A 24,976-nucleotide genomic window follows, 5' to 3' on the forward strand; every position below is an offset into this window, starting at 1 on the left:
ACTTTCTCAACAATAACAAAGGTATAACATGTCAATCACAATCATTTAGCGTCCCTTTTATATGGCGGCTGATTTCATCCTCTTCAAATGACAACATTTTTTTCAGGACTGTTTCTGCTTATTCTAGTAAGGAAATGCAGAGTCACATTCTACACCTGTTACAGAAGCATGGTCTGGCAGTTAAACAGTGCAGGTAGAAGACTGGCCTGCCCGCATTCCAAACCTGTCTCCCACTGAACATGTCTGGCACATAGTGAAGCACAAACTAGGTTTCATTCATTTCATCATCTTCATTTTCATCATCAGGTCACAGACTAAATACTCTCTCCCTTCTTACTTACCTCCGGCTACTGCCAGGGAAAGGTTACCTCCTCTCAGATGGACATAGCATAGGGTTCCATAGTTCCACACCAAAAGGTTTCTATTCCATCTCTTTAAGGGTTCTTGGCATTGAAAAGTTTGGGAACTAACCAAACTACATTTCAGTTAAATGTCTACATATATAAAGATGAATTCAGGTTCTGATAGGCGTTCTGTCTCATCAATAATCCCCTACAGACTTGTATAGTTTGCTAATGTACCTGCTGTAGAAGGTTTCTTTCAAGGTACAGTACTTTGCTGAGAGGCCAGAATGACTCAGCTCTCATATTCTCACTCTCTGATTGTAAATTGACCAACAACTGTTAATATGGTAAGATTCACTTTTGCTGGACAGTAAATTTTATCCAATATTTTCATGGCACATAAGATGCGGCACATGTTATGACATTTTAATGTCAGCATGACTGGATAATGAAAGTAAAACGTAGCAACCCGTGTTGCTTATACAAAACTAACGTCACCATTATGGAAAACTCATGAACATACACTGAAATGTCCATCAAAACCACTCTCTACAAGGACTCCCTACAAAACCCTTTGTTTGTAGGTAGTCCTGTGCAGAGTCACTAGAAAACTATTAGTTTCACGGTCCTTTTTAAAAGTACATGTTTTAAATGTCATATCACATTTCATACTATGTTATTAGCTTCCTATTTGCTCTGATGTCTCTGCATCATACTCAGATGACACATTTGGCAACAGCATACTTACAATTCAAACTTTAGGAGGAGGCACTGTAGGAAGCAGTTGGCTTAGTGGGGCAAGTCAAATTTAAATCTAATTAAAGAAATTAAACATTATTCAAAGTATTCTTTTTATGAAATATAGCTTTGCTGTCTCTATCTCCCAGATTTAGTGGAAAGTGTGGAAGGTATCCTCAGCAGCCTGCAGGAGGACAACATTCAGGTATGGGCCATGAAGAGCCACAGTGATCACACGCACGTGCACACTCTGTTGGACAAGATCAACGCTGCCTCCAACCAGCCTGTGCCAGCAGTGTTACGTGCCACCAGCTCCTTAAAAGCCCCCACTCTCTATATCTTCACCTCTGGAACAACAGGTGGGTCTTTGTTTTTTTCCTCACCTCACTTTACGCACAGTTCATACTAATAATACAAATTAAGTCTTTATTTAGACAGATGTTATCCTCAAACAGTGTTATGTCATATCAATGGTGCTTGCAATATATGAGGTGCAATGTTACTGTGTCTGATAGCCATGATGTTCTTGTTATATAGAGAGAAATATTTCTTTTCGACAGCTGATGTCAACCATATAAATTGCATAATTGAATGGTCAGTGGACTTGCACTTGTATAGTGTTTTAATAGTCATTTGATCTCTCAAAGCACTTTCACACTATGAGCCATATTCACCCATTCACACACTTTCATACACACATTCATACACAGGTGGCCAAGGGTACCATACAAGTGCCACTTGCTACTCAGTTTAAACATTCACACCCATCACCAATTACCCAGTGGTTCATAACTGATGATTGAGAGGGGTTGCCTTTGTATCAGTTTGTATTTTATACCAGCGATTCCTTTAATAACAATTATAAGTCTAACTGACCTCGCTTGTGTGGCCCAAAAGGAGGTCTGTTTTTTCTGTTTTTCTACATGCTCTTAAATGAGCTAGGTTGCTGGACAAATCATGTCATATTATAGTCGTGTGCAATGATAACTCAAAATTCCCTGTTAAATCCCTTAACCCTACCCTTACTTTTACGCCTAACTCTTATAATCATAAGACTATTTGAGTACATAGATTACTAACATTAAGCATCAGGGATGTCATGGAACTAAGTGTAGGCTTCTAGGACTAAAAAATAAATCCATCCATCCATACGTACATACATATATACATCCTAACTAGCTGTTATACAGCCACTTGTGTTAGTCACAGTTGTGTTGGTAACAGGGTAGGCAGAGCAGTTGACATGTTCCCAGAGGGTTTCTCCAGCCTCTCTCCTGTGTACTGCTCCCAGTGTTTGGGCGTCTGTGCTTCTTTGCTGTGTTTGCATGGGTATATGTGCATTTATGTGCTTGTGTATGTATGTATGTATGTATATGTAAATTTTTGTGTATGCATGTGTATATGTAAATAATCATAAATAATTACATGGATGATGTGGATATGTGTGTGTAAGCGCTATAATGCTATAGAAATAAATAAAGTTTAATTTCATAAATGCAAGAAAAGGAGCAGTTCCTGGACTCAGAAGTCAGTCTGTTTGAGGTGCTCTTTGGGTGGCGATGTGTTAGGATTTGAAAAATCCGAAAGAAAACTCAAGCATAAAAGTATTTTAACATTTTAAAAGAGAGTGCCTCAGAGTTTTCTTTTGTGATTTTTCAAAGCCACCCTGCACAGCACAGTAAAATTATGATTCAAATAAATTATAATAAATTGTAGCATTGAGTAATTTATTCATTTTTGATGAATCATTTGGTTTTTAAAATATGAAAAAAACAGCAAGTGTTGCATTGTTCAAAGATATGAAGGCTGGGTGTAGGTCTAGTGAACCGTCCAGAATTTCCCTGTTTGCCCAATGCATGCTGGGATAGACCCCAAACAGACAAAGACATCCAGTAAATTACTTTAACCCTAGGCCTACCATATTTGTGAGACTAGCTTGTAATTAATTTCTGAAGTGCATTCGTGATTCAAATGAGTGGAAACATTAGGTATTAGGTATTAGTATTAGGGCCATTTTTCAGAGATTTTAGGAAGGAGAAGGTTCTAGTATAAAGTTGAAGAGCAGCAGGTAACTGTGGTCTTTGTGAACCAGCACATGTCATTAAGAGAAATTTGGAATGTGAGTATCCTGACCTTAAGCAAAAAAAAACCTCAAAAAGTGCATTAGTCACATTTTGGGTCTATTTTTAGGAGTTTGGGTTTGGTTTGAACATTTGCATTATGGTTTTGGTTGATGTCTCACTTAAACATCAAAATTAGTTGTACACAGTGAGTGTCACACTGTCTCAAGGTTTCATCCATATCAAGGAAATAGCATTTATTTTCATAAAATCAATCTGAGTCCATTGTAAGATCAAGAATCTTAGCAGGACGACACCAAAAGATTGTTTCCGCTGGATGCCATTTGTCTACCAGAACAGAAATGCTTTGATTTAACGTCATAGGCGTCTTGACGGGACTGACTGAGAGGATGACAACTGACTTTTCTCTTATTAACAGCAATGCAGCTGAAATGGACAGAAAGTATCAAAAGTTTCTTTTGCAACATAATGTAATGGAGTACTATGTCTTTTATTTCCACAGGGCTCCCCAAGGCTGCAGTGATCACTCACCTCCAGAGCCTGAAGGCAGCAGCGGGGTTTTGGGCGTTTGGAGCCACTGAAGATGATGTGATGTACATCCCTCTGCCGCTGTACCACAGTGCAGCTTCACTGATCGGTATAGGAGGAACCATAGAGCTGGGTAGGCCTCATAGTATATCAACAGGACTAATGACTTTTTATTCACCGTATGTAAGCATTTCTTTACCTTGTCAGATGAAATGTAAACATCTGGATAACAACTGTCTAGATCAGGTGTTTTTTCAAAGTCTGGCACTGTGGGCCCTTTTGCAGACATAATCCAGACCACTTAAACTCTTAACGCTTTTTTATTTAGCTTTTATGTGCTGTATTTACAAATCAGTTCCTGTTGTCCTCTTTCCAGTTTGGAGATGTGTGTGTGGGCAAACCTAGCTGTGGTTTGTAGAAAAGCAGCATGTTGGGGTTTTATAACTGCTTAGATCATAAAGTGACAATTCTCCTCAGGGTTATACTCTGACTGAATCTCCATTTGTTGGTCTGATTAAAAGATCAAAATCCTCTGTAAAACAGTGCATGGTGCCGTTGGGCTTTTGCGTAGAAATATGGAATTTATACGGTTTAGAAAATATAGCGTCAAAGAAAAGGGCTGTGTGATGGTAATGTAAAGTGGTGAAAACACTCTAAATATAGCATCTGCTCAGACTGATATTGATTGCTTTTTTTGGGGTAGTAGTCATGTCTGTTGTTGTAAACAGGGAGTGTGCTGACCTCCAGATCCTGTATGTAATACACTGACTAAAGATAAGTATTTCATACAGCCCCACTTCAATGTATCCCTTTCACCTTCTGTAGCACTTGCCTGGCATAGATCGACCTGTGCTGCATATGCTTCATGGAAGAGAAAATTGAATCATCTGACAACATTTTGGTAGTCTTAGTCACAGAATATTATTATATTTTAGTTGGGAGGTATAACAGCAGAAATCTAGACAGTCCACAGAGACAATTTTCATTTGAACTTCAAAGATTCTTTTTTTTGTAAATACAAAATTAACTTTGGTGACAGTTTTAATATTGTGAAGAATATGATATGAAGGCATGTGTCTTCATCACATGAATGCAGCCCAGCCATGTGCTTTTACCCGTCATATGATTGAATTTCCATGTTAGGTTCAGAGAAGCAATTTTCTGGGCAAACTAATATTCAGGACAGCAGACAATATCCACTGACCACAGTGTACCTGCCAAACAATGTGAGCCCTTTGAGGACCTGCTGTTTTACTTCAACTAGTGCCTTAATTAGAGTCCTTGGAGCAGGAAGTAGACACTGCAGACTTTTACAGAGAGTGTCATTGTTTTAGGTTGTTGTTGCTGTGTTTTCTCTTGTCATAGAATGCTCCCCAGATTTAGAATGAGCTTAAAGATAATGTTATAGTTATAAAGTGGTTTTGGAGAAGCAGCAAATTCAGCCATCACTGAAATGAAACCTTGGCTTCTGCATTTGTTCCAATGACTACCAAAGTGAACAGTTCAGTGTTGCTCACTGGTAGAGATCATCATCCTGACAGGTTGTGCTAACAAACCGTGGCAAAGTTTTGTGTCCTGACAGTTTCAGATGTTGACATGTATTCGGACATTTGGGGCTAAAGATCAGGGGCTGTATTCACAAACATTCTGAGAATACTCCCAGAGAGCTCTTAACTTAGCCAAAACATTTTAGTCCTAGTTTAGGAGTAACTTCACAGTGCAACTCTGAGCAATGAAGAGACAGAGACTTTTATTTTGTGAGGATGTGTGGTTGACCCTGTTGCCGAGGTATGACACATTCTTTGAACAGATGTGATTGGTTGTCACAGACACGCCTTTTTCTGAGCCTGCAAGGTATGGACACCCAGAGAAAATGAAATGAACTCCATCACAATATGAGACTGTAAAAAGTGGTTTGCACTGTAACAGTTTTCTAGGTGCCATTAATCTTAGTGTTGTGATCACTTTATTTCTGGCATTATATCACGATTGCATTGGGTGGGAGATGTGAGCACTTCTCTATTGGGATCGACGACAAACAATCTCCCCCAACCAACTTATCTGCAGCGTTTCATTAACTCTTTGTCATCCAGTGTTTGGAGAATATTTCTCCTGCCTCTTTGTCTCCTGACATTTTCTCCTCTGCTAAAGAAGCTTATTAGAAAAGTCCTCCTCCCTACTCTGAACAGTTTTTCAGCTTAGGAGCTCTCATAAGGGCTGAGATGCTTACTGAATAACTTTTACCATCTTTACCAAGACTTTGTCTTAACTTAAAGAGAAAATTCTTAGGAGCAGCTCTTTGTAGTAGAAAGCTTAGTGAATACAGCCCCAGGTCTACCCCTGCCAACTTTCACCAGCTGTGGGAAAGGAAAGGGGTAGTAGTACATATTTAGACCTGCATATATGGACATGTACTGTTTTCATCAGTACTTTTGGCTGCACCGAATCAAACTATGCCCTACTGATTTGCATTTCCATCATCAGTTTAGTTGCACCGTGCCACGCCATACCACGCCAACCCACGCCAGAGAGGGACCTTCTCCAGAGTATAATAATAGTATAATAGCAAAAACACCTGCACTCAAGCAGGTAACGATGACATCTCAAACCTTCAAAGACCCCCCTTCTCCCCCCAAACAAGTGTGTGAGACTCCACTCATGTCTGTCTGTGCAGGAGAGCAGATACAAAGATTTTTTCAAAGTCTGTGTGTTCAGTTCTCTGTACTTTTGTCGCTTTTAACTGAATCTCTGTGGTCTGGAGATTAGTTTCTCTCCTGCATCCTGATGGTACTTTAGATCTCTGCTTTATCATACTGTTTCATGTCTGCTTTCAGTTTTAAACAGAGGTTAAGTTGCTGTTTTAACACAGCATTTCCTTATTTTGCAGCATCATGATAAAAGCTTTTATGTAACAAAATACCTGGATGCAGTTATTCTGAAGATTCTATGGGAAATGAAATGTGTTTATCATCAAATTAATGGAACTTTGTTAACAGCTTTTCTTCAACAAACTACTAAAACCACAGGTAGGAGAGTAAAAGCAGAAACAGCCACATAGAGATGCTAGATGAAGGGCTGCAGACAGCAAGCTCTTACTGGACCAATGCAAACAGCTCACCTCCAACAGGTCAACTTTTTTTACCTGTCTGTCTGCTGTGTGATGGAAAAACACACAAAAAACCCCACAAAACCAAGAGGGCACTTTAGCCTGCTGCTTTTACACATCATCACTCGAGACAAGCCGTCACAAAGCCACACCTTCAGGCAGGTAGCAGTGTTGGAAAGGAAATGCAGATCCCTGCAGAGCTGGGCTAACCAGCCAAACCTGACCAAACCAAGCCAAGCCAGCACATGACAGTTAAAAAGCAGCAATGCTGACTCCTCCAGGCAGGACCATGGCATACTTTGAACTGGAGTCCACAACTTCAGCTCTAATAACACTTCTCACATGCCATATATGTTTTAAGAGTTTATGGCCCCTGTGTTATTCCCCTCTCCAAACTGACTGTGAAGGGATTCCATCATAGAGCAATGTCCACAGTCCCAGTTAAAAAGTGCTGTCTACACGAGACACCAGCATTCTGTTGCAAAATCTGCCTAGTTATAGTTATAGCCTTTTTTCCACAGCAGAGGAATTTATTGTGGCAGTTGCAGGTATTGTTACAATACTACAATACATAAGGTGATAAACTGTATATTATCATAGGCCTAACTTTAAAGTTGCTTTTATTTTACCAAATGCTGATTGGGCACTTTGTCTCCACTCTTTAACCCTTAGGGACTGTTTAATCTATCTGTGCGCTTTTCATTTGTTGATAATTCTGGCTATGTTCATGCATATGGCATAAATCCACACAGCCTACACAGCCATCAAAGCATAAAAACATGCATTGTATTAGTTCTGGGTGTCATTCAGGGCTTTTGACTTGGAATTTGTTGTTTTTTACTTTTTTTCACCTGATGACATATTTATTTTTTTATTTATTAATTTTTTTTTTTACCATATTTAACATATAGAAAAAATACATGCTATTTCCTCTAGGTGCACTGTTACAATCAATGCTGCTGCTAATTATTGACATATCCCAAGCTGTCATCATAAAAAAAAGATAAATAAATAAAATAATAATAATTCTACTCTGCATATACTATACAGAAAATATTTTTTTGTGTTTTTTTTAACTTAAAACATAGTGGCATTATTACAAAAACCTGGCATTTTAAGGTTTAAATTCTGAAAATTAATGAATAGGACTGTTGCTGGTTGAAAAAATAAACTCAGTGAAAGAAGAAAATCATAATAATGTATAATAGTTTTTAAAGCCTGAGTGCATTTTGTGTGCAGAGCAGTATCAATGTGAGTATTTGATGCTGCTCAAAAAATAATATGGATAAAAATGAATGTTGCTGCTAATCACTGACATATCCTAGTCTGTGATAATAAAAAAAAATAACTGTACTTTGCATGTATACTGAAAATAATTATTTTTCTGTTTTGTTTTTTTAATGTAAAAGCACAGTGACATCATGACAAAAACCTGTTATTTAAAGAGTTAAATCCTGAAAATTAATGAAAATTTATATTTTTGATTAGGACTGATGTTGGTTCAAAAAATAACTCACTGAAAGTAAAAAAAAATATTATTGTCTAATATTTTTTCAAGCTTGATTTTGAAGAGTGCTTTGTGTGTGTGTAATATTAAAGCAGGCCCAAAGGGTTAACAGTGTTGCTGCTCTACCAAGGCCCCTTCTGAGACATAGTAAGGAGAAATACGCCCCCCGACAGAATCACTATTAGAATCAGAAACTACAGTGCAATGTCAGGGCGCTGTAAAATTTTAAGGCAAGGCAAGGCAAGGCAAGTTTATTTGTATAGCACGTTTCAGCAACAAGGCAATTCAAGGTGCTTCACACAGAACATTGAAATACAACAACAGGGGGAAAGGAAAGACATTTAAAACATTATAAAAGAAGCATGTAAAAGGTGATTAAAAACAGCAAGTGGGAAAACAACAGATAAAACCCAAAAATATAAAAACACATATATTGAAATAAGAGTTGCAGTGCAGAGTTTCGAAGTAAAATATAAAATTTAAAAAGTAAAAAGCCTTTTAGTCAAAGGCAGCAGTGAACAGGTGAGTCTTTAACCTTGACTTAAAAGAACTCAGACTCTCAGCAGACCTGATATTTTCTGGTAGTTTGTTCCAGATATACGGAGCATAGAAACTGAATGCTGATTCTCCATGTTTAGTTCTGACTTTTGGAACACAGAGCAGACCTGCACCAGATGACCTGAGTGGTCTTGATCGTTCATACTGGACTAGAAGGTCTTTGATGTATTTTGGGCCTAAACCATTCAGTGCTTTATATGCTAGCAAGAGAATTTTAAAGTCTATTCTCTGAGAGACAGGGAGCCAGTGTAGAAACCTCAGAACTGGAGTGATGTGGTCCGCTCTCTTGGTCTTAGTAAGGACTCGAGCAGCAGCGTTCTGGATCAGCTGCAATTGTCTGATTGACTTTTTAGGCAGACCAGAGAAGATACTGTTACAGTAGTCAACTCGACTAAAGATAAATGCATGGACAAGTTTTTCAAGGTCCTGCTGTGACATCAGACCTTTAATCCTAGAAATATTCTTGAGGTGATAGTAAGCTGGCTTTGTAATTGTTTGTATGTGTTTTTTAAAATTCAGGTCTGAATCCATGACAACACCCAGATTCCTGGCCTGGTCTGAGGTTTTTAACTGAAGTGACTGGAGCTGCATGCTGATTTTAAGACGTTCCTCCTTGGGTCCAAAAACAACTACCTCAGTTTTTCCTTTGTTTAACTGAAGAAAGTTATGGCACATCCATTCAGATATTTGCTCCATGCATTTACCCAGTGCTTGTATGGGGCTATGGTCACCTGGGGACATTGAAATGTAGAGCTGGGTGTCATCAGCATAGTTATAGTAATCTATTTTGTTTTTTTCTATGATCTGAGCAAGTGGAAGCATGTAGATGTTGAACAGAAGAGGCCCCAGGATGGAGCCTTGGGGGACTCCACATGTAATTTTGGTCTGCTCAGATCTAATGTTACCTGTTGACACAAAATAATCCCTGCCCTTTAAGTAGGATGCACAACAATCAAGAACTATTATTTAGTAACCAGGTTACATCAGTCTTCTCACCTCTGGTCTGTAGGTATAGGCTGGTCCGTGTGTTTGATCAACACACACACACACACACAAAGCAGAGTGCACAGGATGAAGCATGGGTTTCGGTTGAATACTTAGAAAATCCAGCTCTACAGCAGCTTCTGCAGGGATGTGTGGAGGTGTAGGTGTTTTTGGAACATGATCACATGAAATAGCCAATCTCTGATTCACTGTGTTGTTCTTATTGTTCCCGCTCCCTCTCTTCGTTCACTCTCTTGCTTGCTTAACCACTGCTGCTCTCTCAGTCTCACTGAGAAGACGACGAGGGGACAAGTTTGAATGTTGTGTTTACAAACAGTATGCGATAAATTCTGCCTAATATATGTTTAAAGAGGAGGCATGGTCGATATCAGAGGCCCACACTTTTAGAACTGGGATTTGTCTAAAGATAAATGTACTGAAGTATATAAAAGAGAGGTTATTAACTATCTTGTTCACACATTAGTTAACAGTTTCAGCCTCCAAAGATGGACACTGCTTTTTTACCCCAAGAATGTTCAGTGGGCAACGCCTGTAAACTATTAAACAACTTTTAGGCTGTACCTTTGTTCAGAGACCTCCCTGACATGTCACTGTGAACAGGGTGAATTTGTAATGTAAGACCAATAGAATGTCCTCAGAGGACTGAGACAAGCTGAAGGACTGGAGGGCAACAAAATGACCTCAAGCTGTCTGTGAACCTCTAACATAAGATAAGACTGGCACACACTGTGTTCCTGTTATTTGCAATCGATAAGTTTAGTAGGCCGAAGGGAATGGCTCATACTTTGTACCAGAGTGTCTGAAAAACATCAGAGAGGCACCATTTGTTCTGTCGTTATGTCTCCACTGTCTGTTTGTGGAGTTCATGAAGTCACTCTGTCTGTCCTGGTTGCTCTTTACTCTTACATATTCAGTACTCCTTATTATGAAACTGCAATCACATGATGTATGTGGTATATGTACTATATATACAGTATAACTGTGTAAGTTATTCAACTTATAGATTTGTAGACCTTGTTTTTTTATTCATCATAATCATATGCAGGCGTTCCTGGAAAATACCTTCATCTAATGTCTAGTGTCTATCATCCAGTGAGAGTAATGTTTGTTATTGGCCAGCAAACAAATTCTCTAGTGCACCAAGCAGCAGACATGCCGAGCAGCTGTCTTAGAACTGTGGAACTCCAGGCTGAAGCGGCACCATTCACCACCAGCTGCTTTCTCCTTCTAACCAAAAAGTCCTGTATACAGCCTGTAATATGTCATCTATGCAATATGATTTTAATTTTGACAGTCTTTTATGAAGACCGAAAGCCCATTATATGCAGTTGGTGGACTGTGATCTGTCCAAAGCTACTGATCACTTATCAAGAACTATGAAGAGCTGAGCGCACTTGATTTGCCCTTTGCTTCTTCATACAACTCTCTCTCTCTGTCTCTGTCTCAATCTCAGTCTTTATAAGATCGTTCACAGTTCTTACTTTTTTATACTTGTCCGTTTTGGAAGATGTCTGCACTGCAGCAAACAGATTGATCTTTAACTCCATGCTTTACTGCAGGGGTTGGCAAGTAAGTTTGGCCTCGGGCCAAATTTTTTCTAAACAATTAGATGGTGGGCAAGAACATAACGGCTAATTTAAGAAATTGAATGATAAAAAAACAAAACAAAAAGCAACTGAATTTGCGACAGACAGCCTTATACCCCACGAATGTGTAGGATATGCAGAGAATGATTAAAAAATAACTCAAGAATAACAGGGGACATGCATATGCCCGTCATGAAATTAAATCATGAATTTCATATATAGAATTGAGTCATGAAATGCTCTTAATGAGCTTGGTTTTATTTCCCCTTTTCATATTGTGATGAATAAACATGTAGCCTATCATTTTAATTTTGAAAATGGCTGCCTCTTTTTACACACAAAACATCACAACTTGGACTGACCATGTAGCGGAGCCAACCTTATTCCAATAATTATTTGATATAGTTGTAGCGACTATCTCAGCCTACTTTTTAGCTGCTCAGCTGGGTGCGGGTGGACACCTGTTCATGACGCGCTTCAGTGAGATGCCTAGGCAGAATTCACAGTTGGGTGAAGTTCCAGTTTAATCAGTGATGCACATTTACAAACGAACCGCTTTCACTGCGATCAAAACTTGCAGTGGTGACATGATGATTGTCTTTATGATGATGTGAGCAAAACGGGCGAACTAGCGGTAAAAACCGTGTGATTTCCCTATTATCCATGCAAGATTAACATCTGTGCCCCTTATATGCTTTACCGGCCATGATAACCTGCACTGCACTGCACTGAATCTTATTTACTCGGAAACTATAAACAGAAAAATAAACGGACATGACTAATTTCTCCTACAATAGTTTTCTCAGAATTATTTCTTGGTATCGGTGACCCCACTCCTCACGCAGGCCACAATGTAGCTTTTTTTAAAAGAATTGTTTGTGTGCTGGAGGTACGATATAACAGTGTGTGCAGTGTGAAATTAGCTAAACATTTAACCTGCCATAGCAAGAGAAAATGTCGATATCAAAAAGTCTCAAGACAAAAGATGACGGTGAAAATATGGCATTTATTGAAGAATGGAAAGGCAAGCCTGCGTTCATCCTACCTGGTTTCGTGAATGCAAAGCCGGTGTGTCTTATCTGCCCTACGTGCAATAAGATAATAATAGAAGGAAATTTTGTTATGGTGTGAACTAATTGTGTTGACTACTGTTGCAGACCAAATTGCCCCTCGGGGGACAATAAAGACATCATCTTCTTCTTTTTCTTCTTCTTCAAGTCAATGGATGGTGTCATTGCCTCTGTGAAACAGGTGCCCCTTTCTGCAAGGTCTGCTACTCGCCACGTAGACTGCTGTCGAATGCTGTGCACGAAGTTATTATCAGTGTCTCAGTCAGGCCAGTTACTTTTCCCTAGCTAGTGCATAACTCTGGGTAATCTATTTAGTCTGTATTTTAACAGTAATAAGCTATTCGTCAGATAGTTGCATCACTGTGCCTTTTATGTCAGATTCTGCTTTTTCTGCGCTGATTTTGGTGTCATTGTTTTTCATAAAATTAAACTAAATTTCCTTTGATCCTGTTTACACGCGTGGCGCCGTCTCCCAGAGTCACATAAGTAAAATAACGTTTGAATGATTTACTGAACTGCTGCAATATTTTTTTTTTATACCACTCATGGCATGTGGCTATTTCATCACCAGGTGCTGTCTACTACAGTGCAGCCCGCCGTGTCTCTCTCTGTCATTCACTCTCACTCTCAACATGGATAAAAGTATAATCAGCATTCTTCAGACGGGGGTAGATTCTGTATTCGGACATTATAGTATATGTGTTTCTCTTCAATCACCTTCTTCACCTTGTTCTCTTCTACACTTTCTTCACAATATGGGCAAAACCACATAATGCCTGGGTCTTGTTTCTGTAGGATAATATTCTCCACTTCATCTCTTTTTTGAAACGTTTTATGCAATAGTTCCTCTTACAGCACTTACAAATCAATTATTTCTTTTCCAAGCTGCCCAACGGAGTTTGGCATACTTGACATGCACTTTCTTTGTTCACTTCTGAGCCACAGCTGATTGATGTCCAGTCGTTCTCTGCCATGCCAACCCCAACATTATTTATTCTAGCTCTTAGTATCTGAGATAATTCCTCTTCAGCTCTCGTAAGTGCTTTTGTCAATCAGCACTTAAAGCTGTGAATGTTGGAAGAAGCTCTAAACACACCGGGTATAAAGCACGCTCACCTCAGAGCCTCTGTCATCATTTCCATAACCAATGGATGTCTCCCTCTCCAGCTGGCAGAAATGGATCTCACAGTGCAGATGTGCCATTTCCTTTGTCTGTGGAACAAGAGATTTGTGAAGAAATCTGAACTCATAAGTATCTGAACTCATGCGAAGCAAATTGCATTGGGCCTACTCGCCCAGTAAGACGGCACTTAATCTGAACTAGTTCATATGAGGTGTTCCTGACCAAAACATCACATGCTTACTCTGCAGCTGCTCTGAATGGCCACACTGAAAGCTGGTTATCAATCAAATGTCAATCATAAATAATACTTTAAAGTCCAAATAAACATTCATAAAAAATATGGAGTAAAATTATAACATTATATGGAATTTAATGACATCATTCTCTGTTCTGTCACAGGTGCAACCTGCATCTTGAAGAAGAAGTTTTCAGCCTCCCAGTTCTGGAATGACTGTCGAAAACATGATGTCACAGTTTTCCAGTACATTGGTGAACTCTGCAGATACCTCTGCAACCAGCCAAAGGTAATCTTCTGTTTGGCATTCATCTTTGAGTGTTGTTAATCTTCTGCAAACATCAACACAAACAACAACAAGCTGCATGGACCTACCAAAAGCAACAAAGGCCTTTATTTCTGCTTCATTTTGGTTTAAAATTGCAATTAGATAAAATTTACATGATTTCATTACCCCACCCTTTGGACAACATGGTTTACTGTAACACAAATAAGGATCTTTGGGATTGTGTCCACGTTCTCACAACTTGTAAGTGATTCCCTCGTTTTGAGAATGATTTCTTTCTGTGTGATCGTTAAATGTGAATGTAAACAAAAGACGTGCATTGTCTTGAATCTACTGGGCTGATAGACAAACCCTTAAACTTTCTGTTGTATTCCATGACCTGCTGTTTATGGTATGACTTTCCCTCATGTTATTCATATTGGACTTGTTATCCACACACCAGGCTGCAAAACAAGTCCAGAAATTCAACATACATTTCCACTTAATAAATGACACACCATGTGAGTAAGAGTAAGGCAGCGGTAAAAGCGTCAGATGTGTACACAGTTGTCAGACTTTTGCCTTTGCGGAGATTCTTGTATAATCACTGTGACTTGTGAATCACTCAAGTAACATTGTGCACAACTGTGGCAAAAAGACAAGAGAGGTCTTTGTTTAAATATTTGCATCCTCCCATGGTGGATACATTGATGTGCATGCATGCACAGTGTTAGGGCAGAGCTCATCCTCTCTTCACCCTGGACTCAAAGTCCTCTTTGTCCACTGTCCCTCTGTTATTTGGCTGTGTGGGTGGAATGCTTGCCATGGCTGTGCTCTCCACTGATTGGCAAATAAAAGCGGTGGGCATGTACAGCACAGAAGCACCTTTTCAAAAGGTCAATGTGTGCACTCAAGCATGAGTACTAATTACTGCTTGGATGCTCTTGTTATACTCATAATGAGATGCATTATATAATGTTATTATAGAATAATAATTTAGTCTGAATCAAAATTTTAATTAATTTTATATGTAAGGACCTGGGAATTCCACATATGATTCGTTCATTTGGATACTTGACACTGGGCGTATCAGATGTCTTGTGAGTTCCTTTTTCTAAATGTTTTCTAAATGGTACTGTTGTCTTCTTTGTTAACTCAAACAAAGAACAGTCATTTGAACTCAATGTCCCAGAGTGCCTTATGTTCTGACACCTATGTGTTAGATTCTCCTATGGATCCATCATTGGTCCACCACTGTGACCCCCTAGGATGTCACACAGGCAAGAAGAGACGCATCTGCTAATCTTCTGGCACTTGCTCCCAACGTCCACAGAGGAAGGTTGCAGGTTTGGAAGACCTGCGCTACCCTTCCCCCCTTCCACATCTAAGCTCTCAGCAGGAGCTGTCTCCCTGCTGTTTCCTGAAGTCCACTATCATCTCTTTAGTTTTGCTGACGTTAAGAGAGAGGTTATTGTCCTGGCACCAGCTGGCCAGTGTTTTCACCTCATCTCTGTAGGCGGTCTCATCGTTGTTTGTAATGAGGCCCATGATGGTTGTGTCGTCAGCAAACTTGAAAATGGAGTTTTAACTGTGCCTGGTGGTACAGTCATGAGTGAACAGGGAGTACAGGAGGGGGCTGAGGACATAGCCCTGAGGCATCCCTGTGTTGAGGACCAATGTGGAGGAGATGTGGCTGCCGATTCTCACCACCTGAGGCCTGTTGGTCAGGAAGTCAAATATCCAGCTGCAGATGGGGATCTCCAGACCCAGATTAGTGAGGTTCGAGACCAGCTTGGAGGGAATGATGTTGTTGAGTGCCGAGCTGTAATCATTGAAGAGCATAACCACATATGTGTTCCCCCTATCCAGGTGGTTGAGAGCAATCTGTACTGCTAGAGCAATGGCGTCATCTGTGGCCTTGTTTGCTCTGTAAGCAAACTGAAGGGGTCCAAGGTATCAGGGAAGAAAGCACAGATGTAGGTTTTGACTATTCACTCAAAGCACTTCATGATGACTGATGTCAGTGCTACAGGGCGAAAGTCATTAAGGCAGGAGACTGCTGCTGTCTTTGGGAATGGGACAATGATGAAGGCTTTGAAGATGGAAGGAACTGTGGATCGGCTCAGAGAGGTTTTAAAGATGTTAGTTAACACCCCAGCAAGTTGGTCAGCACATGCTTTCAGGGCGCGGCCTGGGATTCCATCAGGCCCCTGTGCTTTGTGGGGGTTTACTCTCTTGAAGGTCTGTCTCACTACTCTGTCTCTCTGTCCACATGTGGTGCGGTGGGTGACGCAGTGTTGTTTGCATCAAACCGGGTTTAGAAGGTGTTAAGTTTGTCCAGAAGTGATACAGTGGATAGTTCCACCTCCCTGTTTTTACCCTTATACTCTGTGATACACTGTAATCCGTTCCACAGACGCCTGTGGCTGTTGTATGTGTTTTTGTCTTCTCCCTGTAGTCCCTCTTGGCGCGCCTGGTGGGTTTTGGGAGGTCATATTTGGCTGCTTTGTAAGCCTCAAGGTCCCGCGAGTTGAAGGCAAAGGTTTGCGCTTTAAGTTTGGCACGAATCCCTGGACCAATCCATGGTAGAGAGCATTCTGACCAGCTGCATGTCTGTCTGGGCTGGACCCTGCAGTGCCTCCGACTGGAAGTCCCTGCAGAGGGTGGTGAGGACAGCGGAAAAAATCAGCAGGACTTCACTTCCTCCCATCCAAGATGTTGCAAAATGCTGACTGACCAGGGCACATAACATCAGGAAAGACTCCTCACACCCCCACCATGGACTGTTCTCGTTGCTAAACTCTGGAAAGAGGTTCTGCAGCCTTCGAAGCAGTACGGCCAGGTTCTGCAACAGCTTCTTCCCACAGACCATAAGACTGTTAAACTCAAGTCAATAACCCCCACACAGGACTGCCACATTGGACTGTGTAATATAATATAAAAATACACATGTGCAGTAGTAATTTATATCCTATATAGTAATTTTATATGTAGTTTCTTGTGACACCTATTTATGTTTGCACTTTTTATGTAAATACTTGCTGTTTTTATCTGGACTACATTCTTGCTGCTGTTTTTATCCTGCATTATGATGAGCCAACAGCAACTAAATTTCTTTCTGTTCTACAATGTAAGGTGAGATTGAAATGAAAATAATGAAACTGAACTGAACTGAACTGAGTCTCTCTTTTGGGTGGGAACAGTAAGTCAACAGGTAAGCGTGGAGGTGGACCATATAAGAGGAAGAATGGGGAAAAGCTGGTGGCTTCATGCCTTGTGCAGTTGTAGGTTGCACGACATGGGGGAGATGATCTTTCCACTGACTTTTCTTTTCCTCTTCCAGGGTACGCATCATCTGAAACAGTGTGTGGTTCAGTCTCTCTGCTGGGTTACACTGAGGCTGGTATGGTGTGGTACGTGAATGACCAATACCAGCCAGCTGCTGTAACCTACTGAACAAACTGTTCTCAAACTCTTTCCCTTGATCTTGATGGAGTTTCTCATGAAAACCAAAACAAGGGATGAAGTCTTAAAAAATCAGCTGCAGTTTTTTTTGCTGATTTATTCCTTGTTGGGTACGCTTGTGCAAAGCGTGTGAAATGGTCAACAAGAACGAGGATGTACTCATAGCCTTGACTTGGTCCAGGTGAAGGTACTCAATGCAGACTAACTTGAATGGACTGCTTGTGGAGATGTGTCTCATGGGAGCTCTAAGTGGAAGATTTGGACATTTGTGCTTAACACAGGCACATCTTTTATTATCATAGTCTTCTGTCTCCTGCTGCATTTTAGGCCAATAGAACCTCTCGCAGGTGAGATGAGTTACTTTTCTGCACCATCATGACTCATATCATTATGCAGGGACTTTAACACCAAGAGTTTAAACTTTGCTGGGAGGACAAGCTGCCTGTTTTGTTCAGTCCATCTGTAATGCATCCCGTTATCCACTTCCAGCTTATTCCATTCATGCAGCTTTGTCTCTTTCCTCATGTTTCGTTTGTGTGTTTCATTGGGAGTCCAGTTCTGAAGTTTTAGAGAGACCACTTCAGCTATGGCCAGATCCTCTTGCTGTGCTGCATAAATGTTTTCTGGTGACACACTGGAAATACTCTCAGGTGGCACAACATCTGTACCACTGTTAAGCTGTAGAGCTGCAACCCAAGGCACTTTCCTGAACTGCTTTACTGCCTTGTCACACTGCTAAAACCATCTCAGGTGACATAGTCTCTGTGTGGTCTATCATGCTGTCCTGAAGCCTCACAGGGTATCTTGACAGTGTGTCAGCTTCTGTTTATCTTTTCTTGCCTGTACTTAATATCAAAGTGAAAATCAGCCAGCTCACCAACCCATCTGTGTCCAGCAGCATTTAGTCTGGTGGTGCTGAGAACATAAGTTAAAGGGTTGCTATCTGTGTTTATTGTAAACGTCGGAGCATGATACAAGTAGTCTCTAAACTTAGGACCTGAGAGCCAAGAACTCAAGTTTACTGGAGTGTAAGCGGTAATTTGTCTCTGCAGGAGTTAGAGTCCTTGAACCATACCCTATTACTCTCAACTTATTGTTCTGTCACTGGTAAAACACTGCTCCTAAACCCTCATTGGACGTATCAGTGTGCAATGTGAAAGGGAGGTCAAAGTTTCGGGTAAGCTAGGATGGGCGGATTATTCAGCATGTCCACTAGCTTACCTACAGCATCCCTGTGCTCTGCTTTCCATGTGATAGATGTTTTTGATGGAAGCTGACCTTTATCTCCCTTCACTTTGCCTTTACCTGCACTGGTCTGGTTCTGGCTGTCACCAGTTTCACTTGGTTTTTGCAGTAGCTCAAACAGTGGCTTAGCCAGCCCAGAAAAGTCTTGAATGAATGAGCGATAGTATCCAAGAAACCCCAGCAGGGACCTTAACATCTCCAACTGTGCGATGCGCCTTCTCTTTAAACGCCGTCACTGCTGCTAAGTCCCATTGGTCGATCCTGACTCCTTCTTTAGATACTAATCACCCAAGGTAGTGAACCTCTCTTTTAAACAGCTTGCACTTGGTTGGTCTTAACTTTACGCCGTGCTCTCTCAGGTGGCTGAAGACTTTCCTGAGGTGATGTGTGTGATCTTCAAAGGTTACAGAGTAACACAGCACATCGTCAAGGTATGGAGCACAACACTCATTTCGTTTACCTCAATACATCTCTGAAAAGCCGCAGGGGCGTTCATCAAGTCAAATGGAATTCGTATCCATTCGTACAACCCCCACGTTGTACTGAAAGCTGTGAGATGCCTGGATTCCTCGCTCATGAACCCTTAATGGTATGTGCTGCCTTGATCGAGCATGGAGAACCAGGTGTTGCCCCCCAAACTGTCAAGCAGGTCTTGGATTCGTGGTAATGGATGCTGGTCTGGAAAAGTCTTTCGGTTCAACCCCCTGAAATCCACACACAGTCGCAGGCTCTGATCTTTTTTCCAGATACAAACCACGGAGGAGGAATATGAAGACACAGATTTGCGAAGCCAACCTCTGTCTGGGAGAGTCTGCAGATGGTCTTTAACCTCCTTATACAAGGGTTTAGGTATGGAGTTATAGCACCTTTGAACAGGGTTATTGTCCATGACATTGTTCTTCAGCTGTAAGTTGGGTAAACAACCTATGTCTCCTTCTCCCCGTGCAAATACATCAGAAATCTCAAAAATCATTTGGCGCACCATCTCTTGGTGTTGCTGGTTGAGGTGCTCTGATCTCAAAGGGGGAAGATACTTTTCTTGTGTGTGAGACTCATGCGAGCTACTTTTCTTGCAGGTGTCACTGGTTGGGCTAACCTGTGCAGTGCACAAGTAGGTGTCACTGTTTGATTCCACTGGCTGCTGGGTAGACAAACAGATATTTACTGGCCTACTATCACTGATTTCTTCTAAGCAGCCTAGAACTGTTCTTGGTGACAAGAAAATGTCATGCTTGGTGGAGCTGTAAAGACAGCTTTGGATGCACCAGAAGATACATCGACTAATGCTGGGAACAATTCTAGCACCTCTGGTAAGACACTCTCTAAGGTAGGTTCAAATAGCATTGTTCCTCCCTGTGGCCATGACCTAACACCTGCCTGTCAAAAGGTACATCAGTCCCATTAGCTGCTGTGATTCTGAGTGGATGATCTGGCAGTAGGTCTTCATGTGACTGGATTTTGACATCTGGTAAGTGTTCTTCTAACCATTCTAACCGTGACTTTTCTAGAATAATAGCCTGAGCTCCACTATCCAGCAATGTGTCAGTCTGTACACCATTAAGATAAGAGGTAAACATGCACCTTTTCCCTATCAGTTTTGCTACACAGTGTCCGTTTCTTACTCAGTGCTTTAAAGGTGACTGATGAGTAGCTGGAGTCTTGGCTGGTTGCCGTGACATGGGACGCAGGCTTTTCTTTGGTCACTTGTGGTCCCTCCCCAATGACCCCATCACGTTCCCCAGAGTATAACTATTTGACTGTCAGCCAACAGCTCTGTGTGAAACAATGGGTGGGGCCAGCAGTTCCTTGAGCTATGGAGTGTTTCTGAAGTGCTCAGCTTGGGAGTGAGAGCCTTCTCTAGGGTCTTTGTTAAAGATGAAACATTTGCAGTCAGTTCCTGTATAGCTGTACGGTTCCCCTGGACTTCAGCTTGAGCTAGCAGAATGCTGGCTTGTACTTCAGCTGCAGGTTGAACTTCATGTTGTGTCTCTCTCTTTGCTGTGTGGCATTAACTAAGACTGTTTTAGCTTTAGTTGGCTGGCCTAAGCGTGCCCGTCTCTCAACCTTTTCACTGACTTAGTCACTACCTCTAAAATAAAATCTTAAGTTAGACTCATGTTGGTCATGAGTGGTTTAAGGTCTCCCCTAACATATGCATATCTCTCACTTATTCCCTGACACAGGGAGTGATGAAAAACCCCATGAACAAGTTTGCTATCATACTGAAACCCTGAGCTACCTTGCTGGGAAACAAATAATACTCTCTGTTATAGCCCCATTAACCGATACATGAACTGCTGTGGGCTTTCTTTATCCTGTTGTTTTGCATTGCTAACTCCTGAAATAATTCTGCACACTTGTCGAGTGCTGTGAGAAAGTGCTTGAGCTCAGCTACTGTTAACCCTTCTGTAGTCATCAACATATCTTTAAATGCACCGGGTTTGATTATCTTTAAGACAGTACGAATCACTTCTGCCTCTGTAAAATTCCAAGCTAGCCCTTCATGATCTGCCTACGCAGTGAGCTATAGCTAACATCAGAATCTGAGTCTGAGATCTGTCTACTGTGTAAACTGAACTCTCTATTATGCAGTAGCACAGCAACATCTTTCAACTTTATCACATCTCTTATCTGAGTGGTTACAACTGGTGACCTGTCTACCTTAACCTGTACTGCGTCCATCTGTGTCCATCTCGCGTTGTTCTTCTGTCACAGCTGGAGGCTGCTGCAGTTCAGTGATGAGATCACTGAAGACTAGCAGGCGGGTCATGCCATGGTCCTCTTGACTTGCCAACTGGTCACTTTGCAGAAAGTTCATGATGAAGTCATGAACGACGCATCTTCCCCTGGGAAATCTTCCTCTATCTCATCCCCGATGGACACTACCAGCTGGTACAGCAAATCTGTTCTCGCAGAGCTGATCAACTGGTGGAGCTGCCTCCGGATCCCCCTTCGCAGTTCTTGTAGAGCAGACATCACTTCCCTTCCCCCAGAATTGTTGCCCCCCTGGCCTGGTGAGTGTCAGGGAGGGGTATGTGCATAAACCATACAGCTCTCTCTCTGTGTGTAGCAACAAAGAGGCAGAAAGTTTAGATAGTGTTCAGCACATCTGCAGGATTTATTCTGCAATACAAATATAACAAACATTAAACTATGGCCTCCTGAGGTGATAAACAAAATGCTTTTTGTAGCATCAAATAACTGAAGAGTCCAAAGTGCAATAAGTATATTCACAAAAATACATCTGTGACATAATGAACAATATCAATGTCTGTGAGTGTCCTTCTGATTGCACTTGAATAATGTTTCAGTCATATAATGTGCAAAATAACAAGTTGGTCACATTCCCTGATTAAACTAACAGTTTCCAAAACGACATTCTCTCACTCTGTTGCACACCACACACAACAACAGCACATAACCATGGTGAATGCGTTTTACATTTTCAAGTGACTATGTTCGCCTCTTCTCGACTTTGAGATACACTGACATAGAAAACAAGCTACTATATCGTACACTAATCAAATAAGCACTTAATTTGTTGGTTAAACAACTAATAAGGAAATTTCCACAGCGTGTCTCACAAGTACTCCAGAGCATTGAGCACGTTACATGAGCTACTAGCAACCAGCACACACTTCCATGTGGCTGCGATTAGCTAACATTTCTATCTTTACATATTACAGCAAAACTACAAAACACCAAGTATTATATGAAATCTCAGAAGATTCTCAACGTTTTTATACCTCATACCGATGTACAAACATGTAATTTGAGGAATGTTGCCTCTATGGGGGTTTAAATGTTTCTCGCAAGTGCTATACGCCATCTACTGACCTGTTTAGGTATTGCTCTAACAGTAACAACCACAAATGAAATCAGTATTTTACCACTATTTAAGACACAATAAGATAAAAAATGTTATAGGGGTATCTTGTTTTTAACTATTTACTTACTTTACTTACTTACTTAACTAATAAACACCTATTTCTGACTATTTTAACCCTTTATACTCTCAACAGAGGAACGCCGAGAAGGTTTTCCTTTGTTTGACCAACCACATGGTCATGGCTAAGGCCTTCTTCGCTCTGTGGCCATCTTTGATCCAGCATCTTGTAGCTTCTGTTGTTGGTCAATCCACCTCTGCCTCTTGGTGTGTTCACTCCATAGACTGTATATAAAGATGGACGACATGACAGCTATAGTGTATATTATGAGACTGTTTTTATTGATCGGCTATCATTTTCCCTTTCCGGGAATGATGCCCCACAAGGTCATTTAATGTAAATTAAGTCACAGTATTTAACATAATTAATAATTATTTTAAATAATCATTAATTACATCTGATAGCCATACTTAAACAATTGGTGATCCTTGCGTGAGGCCTAATCACAGAAAGGGTTATCTCATGTTAAGCCAAAATCCCTACATATTTAATGTGATAAATCCTCTCGGCCAAACAGTTTGTCTGGCTGTGCTCAACAGATACATCAGTGCCTCTTTTTCTTTACTTGCATTTCTGGTTGCTCGAGGTGTTTTGGCTGCACCTCGTGTATGATACACACAGAGCAACTACATACCAGCCCCAGACCCTCAGGGGCCTCAAAACCTACCCAATTAACGAATACCAGAATTTTGGGGTCCAGCCCTACTCACTTACGAAGTGTTATTTCGATCCAGAAGTCCATATTTGTTGCCATTTTTTCCAACAGAAAAGCTGCTCATACATTCAACATGTCTGTGCTGATTAGCTTTTCTCTCATATTCACACATTCAGTACATTGTTTTACCATCTGTCTTTGAAAGTGCATGGAGATAACCTTAGAAATCATGAAAAATGTTTTATTTTCTGTGCTATTGTTATTTAGTGTGAATTTGGACTATGTGGGGCTTCATAAGATGGCTCAGTTGTTTTTTTAAGCTAAAACCTCTCAGTTCTAGAATAAGGTAGACGGTAGATTTATTAGTCATTTTTAAACAAGGTTTTAAAAAACTAAATTTCATTTGTTCTTGATCCTGCTACATCTTTGGAGTGGAAGGATGAGTTGATTAAAATCAGCAGCTACTATGAAAATTCCATCTGATTCCTTGGGCATGTTGCTGTTGATGGCATTGTTCAATTCCTGCAGTGCATTTTTTGAATTTGCATCAGTCTTGTGTCCAAATGGCTCCGGGATGTTACGGGTTAACCATGTCACTGTGAAGATGTGTGCAGAGCAGTCTCTGATCTCCTGTTGCTGAGGGAGCCAAAATCACATCTCATCCACTTCACTCTCCTATGACAAGACATTAGCCTGAAGACGGCTTGATAGAGGAGCAGCCCCCGGTGATGCTGGCTTGCCTCCTTCTCTTTGTCCAGCGCTTTCGGTTTTGTTTCTCCCCTCTGGTCTGACTGGTCACTCGTTGATGCCGTTGGTGGGGATTCTCTCGCAGTGTGGTATATTCAGTCCAAACCTTTTGATGTTGATAAAAGCTTCTCTATCATAGAAAAGCGCTTCAGCAGAAGGGGCCATGGTGTTGAAAGAATAGAAAAATATAGCAAAAAAGTAGCAAGGATTTGAGGAGCTACTGGCTGCTGCGTCTGCATGCGCTGCCACCTTCATAGCAACAATTAGTTGCTATAATGACGACATATTTACTGCATATTAGTCATCTGCAGTACATTTTTTTAAGAAAATATTTAGGTAAACATGAAAAAAACAGTTTCATCTTTCAAATAAGACCGTGCATGAACGTGTAAAAGTGGAACAAGAACTGCAGTCCGTTTATTTTGGTTATGCCTTGGAAAGGTGTTGTAGGTGAAGTTACAGGAGTTAAATGAGGTGTTAACTGCAAATTGCAATGAATAAACTGATAAAGCCTAATTAGCATGAAAAAGTATTGTTTGTGTTCTGAATATATTAATAACATTAAACATTATAAATGTATAGCTGATGAGAGGCTGCTATTGCTGTGACACATTCATTTGTATTCATGACATTTCTTTGTGACTTACACAATGTTGCATTTTTTTTCCTTGAAGGCTGCATTTCGAAAGCTTGTTAGATAACTGACTTTTACTGATATATTCCACCATTCTTGAATTTTACATGTCACTGAGAAATGATGATCAGTTGTCA

General features: G+C 40.7%; 1 protein-coding gene across 2 annotated transcripts in view; it reads left to right on the top strand.

Annotated features, from left to right (window-relative positions):
- Nucleotides 1–24,976, top strand: part of slc27a6 (solute carrier family 27 member 6) — a 54,001-nt gene that overhangs the window by 2,402 nt on the left and 26,623 nt on the right. For both annotated transcript variants that reach the window (XM_042508828.1, XM_042508829.1), the window contains exons 2-4: nt 1,232–1,441; nt 3,666–3,824; nt 14,046–14,170. In XM_042508828.1, coding sequence (XP_042364762.1) covers nt 1,232–1,441; nt 3,666–3,824; nt 14,046–14,170 — 494 coding nt within the window. The remainder of the gene's footprint in view (nt 1–1,231; nt 1,442–3,665; nt 3,825–14,045; nt 14,171–24,976) is intronic.

Source organism: Plectropomus leopardus, chromosome 20 (assembly GCF_008729295.1).
Source record: "Plectropomus leopardus isolate mb chromosome 20, YSFRI_Pleo_2.0, whole genome shotgun sequence".
In the NCBI taxonomy this organism is placed as follows: Eukaryota; Metazoa; Chordata; class Actinopteri; order Perciformes; family Serranidae; genus Plectropomus; species Plectropomus leopardus.